This window comes from Caenorhabditis briggsae (assembly GCF_000004555.2).
Source record: "Caenorhabditis briggsae complete genome, chrV, whole genome shotgun sequence".
In the NCBI taxonomy this organism is placed as follows: Eukaryota; Metazoa; Nematoda; class Chromadorea; order Rhabditida; family Rhabditidae; genus Caenorhabditis; species Caenorhabditis briggsae.
The window spans coordinates 17,606,584-17,616,616 of record NC_013488.2 but is presented as its reverse complement, the minus strand read 5'-3'; the positions used below and the strand labels follow the sequence as shown (position 1 = coordinate 17,616,616).

Below are 10,033 nucleotides of genomic sequence, written 5' to 3'. Positions count from 1 at the left end.
CAAAAATTCACAAAATTTCAAAAAAAATCTGAAATTTAAAAAATTTAAAATTCCCTTTTCCCCTTTTTTCCACAATTTTTAGTTTTGCTGTTTTCATAAAATTTTTAGTGTAAACAGAAATTTTGCCACACTTTTTCTTTCTTATCAGTTATCATGTGCCTTTTTAACTGACATTTCAGATTCAAGACAAAATTTGTCTCCAACAAATTTTTCTCTGAATTTTGAATTTCCGATTTAAAAATATTTTAATAACTTTCAGATGGTCCATTTCTCAAAATTTATAAAATTTCCCAACCAATTTTTCAACAAATTAGAAGTCCTAGCAATATCTTTTGCCAGAAGGAAAGGAAATTTTTGGAAAATTTTTCAAAAAATTCAAAACAAATTTTTCGTAATTTTTTGCAAATTCCGAATATTCTGGCGGAGATGAAATTGATGAAAGAAACAATTTTGACATTGCAACAGGAGCTTGAGGATCAGAAGAAGAAAGTGAAGGAATTGGAAATGGGTCAAAAAGATTCAACTGGATTGGAGAAAAATACTGAGAATTCTGCTGAAGTTAAAGAACGTAACCGGTCTATAGTTGTGTCAAACATTCCCGAATGTGAGTCGAAATTTGCGCATGAAAGAAACGTGGCGGACGTGGCAAAAATGAATATGGTCTTTCGGCACCTGGATGCTAGTGCTCTTCCGGTAGCAATCTACAGACTGGGGCGACCACGATCAGACGGGAAGCCTAGATTAATCAAAGTGGTGCTACCCTCCTCGGCTAGCCAGAAAGAAGTTTTATCCAAAGCCCCAAGACTTAAATCTTTTTATACTGCGTCTCTCCCTTCTGTGTTAATTAAAAGTCATTGTCTCCCACCGAACTAGAAATCCGCCGCAAAGAATTAGCACAACGCCGTACTGAGAAACCCCCTTTTTCTGTTAACCTAGTTGATGTGAACATGTCTCCCATACCCTCCACAATTTCCTCCTCAAAAAACTAATCAGCCACGTAGGACCTCAACCACGTTTTAATTGTAACTTTAGAGCTCGCCAAAAATTATATTGCAATGTACCTGATTGTTCTCCACCTCGAAAACTGCATTTGACCGTTTTGACCGCAAATGTAAGATCCGCAATATGTAATAGGTTAGAGATTCAGGCTGTGGTTGATAAAAAAGAAGTTGATATTATTTGCATCCAAGAATCGTGGGTTTCCTTTAAAAATCAAGATACTATTTTGACAGGCGCTAACAAGAATTATATAGTGTACAGATGTGATCGTGAAAATGACCAAAGAGGAGGTGGCGTGTGCTCGCTTATAAATAAAAATTTTCCGGTTAATATTGTTACTGCAGAATCCTTTCCCAAATCCTACGAAATACTAGTTACTGATATAAAAGTAGATGTTGAACCAGTGAGAATAGTGAACATCTATCGTACTCCCTCCTGCTCTCATAAGAACACTATCCGTCTGCTTAATAAAGTAGCAGACATAGTAAATCACTCGGGTAAAGTAATTATTTTAGGCGATTTGAATATCAGCGGTATTGATTGGAAACTTGAACACCACGTTACCTCATCCAAATTGGGTCAAACCCTCCTTGACTTTTGCATCACCCATAACTTAAAGGTGGGGGGACAGGAGATTTTTCGTAGTTTTTTTGTAGCTAGAGTATGCATTCTACCGTGACAACGCTTAATGTCACTCTGCGTACAGCTGTCGTCCTCGCCTTTATGTATGCAATCGGGCGTCCGCTTTCTCTTTGCCCGCGTGGCTCAGTCGGTAGCGGCGCCGCACCCTCAATCCTCGCCTCCACAAGTTCAACTCCTCGAGGGGCATCTTTGAACGGAATTTCGAGAACATTATTTTTTTTCATGTCCCCCCACCTTTAAAGCAAAATGTTAAATGTCCAACCAGAAATCTTAATATCCTAGATGTAGTATTCTCTAATTTCTCTCTTTCTAATATTACAGTTTTGAATCCAGTTGGGTCGAGTGACCACAACAGCATAAAAATCCAATGTGACCTCCTGGGTAAAATCAATCGTTCTGAACAGCTGATATATGACTTTAGAAATATTGATTTAAGATCTTGCGTGGAATACTTCGATGCCGTAGATTGGGCTTTAGTTTTTGATATGAATCTATCTATTAATGAGATGTACGAAAATCTTATAGATCACTTAAAACAGGCCTTGAAAATTTCAGTACAGCAAATAATTTCACCACTAGAAACGACATCGCTTCCCACTCATTTGGTTTTGCTAGAGAAAAAAGTAGCCGTGAAATATGAGACTGCCCAGATCACTAGAGACATAGAGGATTTTAAAATATATGTAGTATTAGCCAGAAAGTTTAGAAAAAAGTTAGCCAAATTTAAGGGCAATGAAGAGTTAAAAAAGCTTGAAAAATATGGAACCAGTAAATTCTCTAGATTTTCAAAAAGCCTGCTCAAGCCTAAAACAGCCTCTTCTGTGACATTGACAGATAAAACCGGAACTAGTTTAAAAACAGACGAAGATAAATCTAATCTTTTAGCGGATTCATATGAGATGCAGTACACTAACCCTAGAACAGACCAATTCAATTTACCTCCTAACTACGTCTCCCACCAGCCATTCATTTATGTGACTGATGATGAAGTGTACAAAAGATTACGTGAAGCAAAAAATTCTTGCTCAGATACCAGCGATGAAGTGCCTTTCAAATTCATCAAACTCATAGCGCCACTGATTTCTAGTGCTTTAGCGCAATTTTTTAATCTAACAATGATGAAGGGTTGTGTCCCCAGTAGATGGAAATCCTCCATAATCATTCCGTTACCTAAAAAAAGTAAACCAACGAATCCAGTGGACTATCGTCCAATTTCTCTCACTTCGCACTTATGTAGACTGTATGAACGATGTATCTTAAGTAGACTAGCTCCTGTAGAAAACGTTGATTTTTTATCGATTTTTTTGGAAGATTTGGAGAAGATTTTAAAGGAGCAGAGGAAGAAATTTCGAGTTTTTTCCATTGATTTTTTGGATCGAGAAGATCACAAAAATCAGGAATTTCGTAAAAATTATTTGGATCCAATTGAATTTCGAATTTATAAAAACTTGGAAAAAATTCTAAAATCTGGCCAAAAACTGATCTGTAAAACAGTGGCATTACGAACACATTCAATTGCCAATGCTATTATGGTGCTACCGTACTTTGATATGCAGGCAATGGATTTTGAATTCTTGAATTCTTGAATTCTTGAATTCTTGAATTCTTGAATTCTTGAATTCTTGAATTCTTGAATTCTTGAATTCTTGAATTCTTGAATTCTTGAATTCTTGAATTCTTGAATTCTTGAATTCTTGAATTCTTGAATTCTTGAATTCTTGAATTCTTGAATTCTTGAATTCTTGAATTCTTGAATTCTTGAATTCTTGAATTCTTGAATTCTTGAATTCTTGAATTCTTGAATTCTTGAATTCTTGAATTCTTGAATTCTTGAATTCTCGAATTCTTGAATTCTTGAATTCTTGAATTCTTGAATTCTTGAATTCTTGAATTCTTGAATTCTTGAATTCTTGAATTCTTGAATTCTTGAATTCTTGAATTCTTGAATTCTTGAATTCTTGAATTCTTGAATTCTTGAATTCTTGAATTCTTGAATTCTTTCTTGAATTTCTAAATCAATATTTCCTGAATGTTTCGGAGGATCTCGAAAAGTAATAGCCGAAAACCGATGAAACTCAACAGTATATTTATTTAAACGTCGAAAATTATAATCAACAAGAATTTTTCGATTTGGTCATCGTTCGCCTCAGTTACGGTCGGAAGACGTCGTCGGTAGGCATTGATGGTGGCACGGTCGAAAGTTTGTACCATTTCTCGAAAAGTATTTGTTCCAGAGCCGCTAAAGTTGAATAGGGTGTTGAGCAGACCTTGTTCTGCAAAACCCTAGATGAAATAGTCAAGGGGTTTCAAATCCAGCGAGTAGGCTGGCCATTCGTCTCCCAGGCAGGTGCGCCTCGCACCACTGCTGGGTGAATTTGGCGGTGTGGCCTGGAGCTTCGTCATTCTGGTGAACCAAATGTACCCGTTCAAAGTAGTATTCGGTCCGTGGGAGCAGATTCTTCTTCAAGATTTGCTCGATGTACTTTTTTTCGACGACACGGACGTTTTTATCTATGAAAGTTGCTATTTGAGCATATCGCATAAAAAACCGTAATTCTGGCCGGGTGGAAAACTCCAGGAATGATTTTTTTCTTTTTCAAAAGCTTCCTTGCTATCCGTGGCTAATCCATAAAAACTTTGAAAGTTGGATTCGGCTTCAATCGTGAACCACTGCTCGTAAAGAAAACGGACCCCAAATGTTTTCCTCGCTGCGTGCCACCCAGAGGAAATTTAGCCTTGTCCAGACGCAACTGCTTATTGCTCTCCGACAAGATGACTGCTTTTGGAATACAATAGCATTTTAGATTAAGCCTCTTTCGGGCTATCTTTTGAACTAAAAACCATATTAATGGCCAATTTTCTGAACGATCTATGTAGGCTACTCCTGATTTGATATCCAACAGCTTCAACGTTTTCTGTAGTTGTCACCGTAGCTTTTCTTCTTCTCCCAATGCGATCAAATAGAGATCCAGACTCGGTGAATCTTTTGATTACCTCAAAACACCACACGTCTGCAATCGCAATGCGTTAAATGATCTCGTTTCGATTAACGCCCTACATCTGAAGGCTGATAACTTCGCATGGTGGACGTTAGGGCTCGCCATTTAGCTGAAGCTCGACCAATAAATCTGAAAATTGGCAGAAATACTAATTATGAATTAATAATTAAACGTACAAAATTTGATGCTCCTATTGCGTACCAGCAACGAGAACCATGCCGCCAAAATTATGTGCCGGTAATTAAAAGCCACCCTGTAATTAAATTTTTTAACTTTTTAAAAATTTTACCAGCCTGTTTGCCGCGCCTCAGGCGCTACAAACAGCTGGCTGGTGCGCCTTCGGCGCTTCGCGACTCACTCCCTTTTTAAAGATCACATCAGTTTATATTTTAATTCAAGTTTTTCCACATGTGCGGACAGAGTGAGATATAAATAAATAAAGAAACGCAACTTCATTTATTTTTGTTTGCCGCGCCTCCGACGCTTCAAAAAGCTGGCTGGTGCGCCTTCGGCGCAATATAACCTATATCTTCCGTTCGTCGCTTCGCTCCCCTGTCTTACTCAAAGGGTCACGTCAATTTAATTTAATTTTCAAGCTTTTCAAAATTTGCTGACAGACCGAGAAATAAAGAGACACTACTTCATATATTTATATAACAATTGTAAGAATGATGATGATGATATTTTCAGGACCTCAGGAAACTATCAATTAAGCCAATCGATAACATTTTGTCACTGAAAGTTTTTGAAAATAATTTGATAATGGAGATTTTGTTGAAACATTTGGGCCTTTTTGAAATGTGAGTTTTTTTTTGGAGATTTTCTCAAAAATTCTACCGTAACTCTTCAAATTCTTTTCTGATCTCCTGATAACAAAATGTTCATAATCAGCTTGGTAAAACGGTCAATATGAGCCTAAACACGACGTTTTCTGATAATACAAATTTTCGGTGGGCTAGAGACATTTTTCAAAAACTCTGGAAATTCTACCGTAACTTGCTCAATTTGTGTCATATTTTCATTAAAAATAATTTTCTGAAATAAGCTTGTCAAGGCGGTCAAAATGAGCATAAACGAGATGAGTTTCGAAAAATTTTGAAATATTTAAATTTTTTTCCGGAAAACTCAAAATTTCCAATTTCAACAAATTGGGTGGTGTTTGCGCTCATTTTGAAGCTGTAAACGTGATGAATTCATTTTTTAAGTTTTCAGCCAAATCCTGCGAAAAGTTTCCGCTGGAATTCGAAAATGTGTGGACACCGTGAAACCTGATACCTATATTCATGAAATTGGAATTTCTTTCGATGATTTTCGATCAATCGGATATGAAATACAATTATCACCTGAATATCATTTGAAAGCCGATAATTTTCAGAGATTACTGTACTTTGAAAATGGACCAAATCAGGCGAGAATTGAAACAACTGAAAATGGAAGATTTCGAAGGAAACAATATTTTTCCGAGGAAAATTTGTCAATCGATTTTTTTCAAAGATTTGGAATTGCAGCTGAAATTTCAGAAAGGAGAAATTCAGAAAATCACATTCAATTTTGATTTGACCAGGATTTTTCGACAAAATCGAACGCCGGATTTTTCAAAATTATATGAGAGAAATCTGAAATTTTTGGGAGAATTAAAAAATTCTATTGGACCCAAAAAGTTTCTAAAAATTCAAACTTTATGGATGGTTTCGACGAGACAAGAGGAATTAAAGATAATTTTGGAATTCATTTTTCCGAAAATTTTGGTTTTCAATTTTGTTCACGACACTTCCAAAGTAGAAGAAAATCGTACAATCCAACGAATCGACTTTTCGGAAGATCGAAAATTTTTGGAATTAAACGAAATTTCGAAAATGAAGGCGTGAATGGATTCTGAAGAGATTTATTGTCCAAGTTATCGAATTATTACGGAAATTCAGAATTTTGAAATTGCTCATTTAAAAAAAGGAGAGATTCTAGTGGAGAACGTTTCGTCGGAAGATGTGGCGTACTTGAAGGAGGTGAGGAGGTTCTGGAAAATTAGGAATTCAAGAATTCAAGAATTCAAGAATTCAAGAATTCAATAATTCAAGAATTCAAGAATTCAAGAATTCAAGAATTCAAGAATTCAAGAATTCAAGAATTCAAGAATTCAAGAATTCAAGAATTCAAGAATTCAAGAATTCAAGAATTCAAGAATTCAAGAATTCAATAGATCAAGAATTCAAGAATTCAAGAATTCGAGAATTCAAGAATTCAAGAATTCAAGAATTCAGAAATTCAAGAATTCAAGAATTCAGAATTCGGAAATTAAAAATTTTTCAGAAATTCCTCCAAAATCAACGTCTTGAAAAGTTCCAAATCTTTTTCAAAAATTGTCAAATCAATGGAGAAATCTACAATCTACTGGGCAGCCCATTCAAAATCACTGAACATTTCAGTGTTTGGTATTTCAGAATTATAAATTCAGAATTTTCACTTCATCTGAGATTTGTTGTCTCAAAATCTATCACTTTTTCTCTTGTTCCATTGAAAAACGTTCCTGAAAACGCGTTTGTTTAATAAAACTTTTGTTTTTTTAATTCAGAAATTATGATTTTCAAAATTTCGAAAATTCTTCAATTTTGAAATGTCAACTAGTGTCTTTCACCACACAATTTTCAAAACCCCGATGAATAAGAGAGACGGAAAAAATGTGGTTCAATTGAAATTGCAGACACCTTTCCTTTAGAATCAACTGATAAGAAAAGCGGGAGAGACTGTATGATTTAACCTAGTTTTTTTATTGGTTGGTCGCTCTTAAAGGTGGGGGGACATGAAAAAAAAATAATGTTCTCGAAATTCCGTTCAAAGATGCCCCTCAAGGAGTTGAACTTGTGAGGGCGATGATTGAGGGTGCGGCGCCGCTACCGACTGAGCCACGCGGGCAAAGAGAAAGCGCAGAATTTTTCAGAAATTTCTCCAAAATTAAAAATTATAAACATCAAAACGAGCAAAAAAAACTCATATTTAATACCGCACATGGCATAGGACTCTAATATCGGAATCTGAAAATCTTTACGAAAAACGTTTTAGCTTTTTTCAGCCTAGTTTAGGAAGTTTTCTGGTACCATATGGTACCGTTGTCACCGTATGGTTCCATCGTCACCATATGTTACCATAAAACTTTTTGTTGAAAAATACTTCATTTTTGGTTTTATGGTGTCATGGTGAGAATGTCGCACCATGTACCAACAATGCGCGATATGGTACCATATGGTACCATAACCCATTTTTATAGAAAAAATTCAATTTTTGCAGAGAGAGATAGGATTGGGAGGAGATCATCAAGACGTTTGGCGCAAAAGTCATCTTTTTAAACAAATTGGACATTGTCAATCAGCCAGCTGGCAAGACACCGTACCATACCATGAACTATGAGTACCATAAAGTGAAAATGTTGGAACAGAACTATTGTTGGATTCTCAAGTATCCGGATAGTAAGGTGAGGCCGATTTTTTCTCTACCATGGAGTGCCACAATTTGAATTTTTATGGAAAATGATATACCTACCATGAGTACCATGATTACTATGAGGTACCATAATTTGGAATTTTCATTGAAATTAGAACATGGTGCCATACGTTTTGGTGTCATGGCATTTTTGATAATATGAAACCATATTTTTGTGACCGTGGTACCATATGGTACCATATTATATTATATTGATTTGCCCCTACTTAAATATGAATAAATGAATTGGTTTTTGAAATGTTATCTTCCAAACTTCAGAATTAAGGCCTGAAACTATAAAAATCGAGTTTATTGAACTTCAAAGTAGCCCATTTTCTACTTTAAACTTCAAAATTAGAGTCTCAAACTATCAAAATCAAGGTTCCCATGCCTTTTTACCCCTGGAAGCCAACTTTCAGCTTGCTAGCTGTATATATGGGAGATTTCAAGGATTTGGAAACGCATTTGAAATTTCAGAAAGGAGAAATTCCAAAACAATTAAATTCAGAAATCTGAAATTTGTGAAAGAATTAAGAAATTCAATTGAACCCAAAAAACATTTAAAAATCGGAACTTTATGATGGATGCGTTTCGACAAACAAGAGGAATTGAAAGAAATTTTGGAATTCATTTTGCCGAAAATTTTGGTTTTCCAAGACAAAAAAAAAACGAAAATCATGAAATTCGGCAAATCGACTTTTCGGAATATCGAAAATTTTTGGAATTAAACGAAATTTCAAAAATGAAGGCGTGGATGGATTCTGAAGAGATTTATTGTCCAAGTTATCGGATTATTACGGAAGTTCAGAATTTTGAAATTGCTCATTTAAATTGCCCGGTGGAGAATATTTCGTCGGAAGATGTGGTGTATTTAAAGGACGTAAGTTTTCGGAAAATTCAAAAATTCAAAAATTCAAAAATTCAAAAATTCAAAAATTCAAAAAATTCAAAAATTCAAAAAATTCAAAAATTCAAAAATTCAAAAATTCAAAAATTCAAAAATTCAAAAATTCAAAAATTCAAAAATTCAAAAATTCAAAAATTCAAAAAATTCAAAAATTCAAAAAATTCAAAAATTCAAAAATTCTAAAATTCTAAAATTCTAAAATTCAAAAATTCTAAAATTCTAAAATTCTAAAATTCTAAAATTCTAAAATTCTAAAATTTTAAAATTCAAAAACTCAAAAACTCCTAAAATTCAAAAATTCAAAAATTCGAGAATCCGAAAATTCTAAATTTCTAAAATTCTAAAATGCTAAAATTCTAAATTTCTAAAATTCTAAAATTCTAAAATTCTAAAATTCTAAAATTCTAAGAGTGTGGAAGTCCTAGAATTCAAAAAATTCAAAAATTCAAAAAATTCAAAAATTCAAAAATTCAAAAAATTCAAAAATTCAAAAATTCAAAAATTCAAAAATTCAAGAATTCAAGAATTCAAGAATTCAAGAATTCAAGAATTCAAGAATTCAAGAATTCAAGAATTCAAGAATTCAATAATTCAAGAATTCAAAAATTCAAAAATTCAAAAATTCAAAAATTCAAAAATTCAAGAATTCAAAAATTCAAAAATTCTAAAATTCTAAAATTCTAAATTTCTAAAATTCTAAAATTCTAAAATTCAAAAATTCTAAAATTCTAAAATTCTAAAATTCTAAAATTCTAAAATTCTAAAATTCTAAAATTCTAAAATTCTAAAATTCTAAAATTCTAAATTTCTAAAATTCTAAAATTCTAAAATTCTAAATTTCTAAAATTCTAAAATTCTAAAATTCTAAAATTTTAAAATTTTAAAATTCAAAAACTCAAAAACTCCTAAAATTCAAAAATTCAAAAATTCGAGAATTCGAAAATTCTAAAATTCTAAAATTCAAGAATTCTAAAATTCAAAAATTCTAAAATTCTAAAATTCTAAAATTCGG

General features: G+C 33.5%; 2 protein-coding genes across 2 annotated transcripts; one reads left to right on the top strand and one right to left on the bottom strand.

The window, feature by feature from the left end:
• Positions 1-426: 426 nt before the first annotated feature.
• On the top strand, positions 427-1,310 carry CBG23886 (the record flags this gene model as incomplete). Its single annotated transcript, XM_045238482.1, has 2 exons — positions 427-604; positions 1,261-1,310. 2 exons carry the CDS (start codon positions 427-429, stop codon positions 1,308-1,310), a joined length of 228 nt encoding a protein of 75 aa, XP_045091195.1.
• Positions 1,311-3,079: 1,769 nt separating this feature from the next.
• On the bottom strand, positions 3,080-4,044 carry CBG23887 (the record flags this gene model as incomplete). Its single annotated transcript, XM_002647927.1, has 2 exons — positions 3,080-3,666; positions 4,002-4,044. 2 exons carry the CDS (start codon positions 4,042-4,044, stop codon positions 3,080-3,082), a joined length of 630 nt encoding a protein of 209 aa, XP_002647973.1.
• Between the last annotated feature and the right edge of the window lie 5,989 nt (positions 4,045-10,033).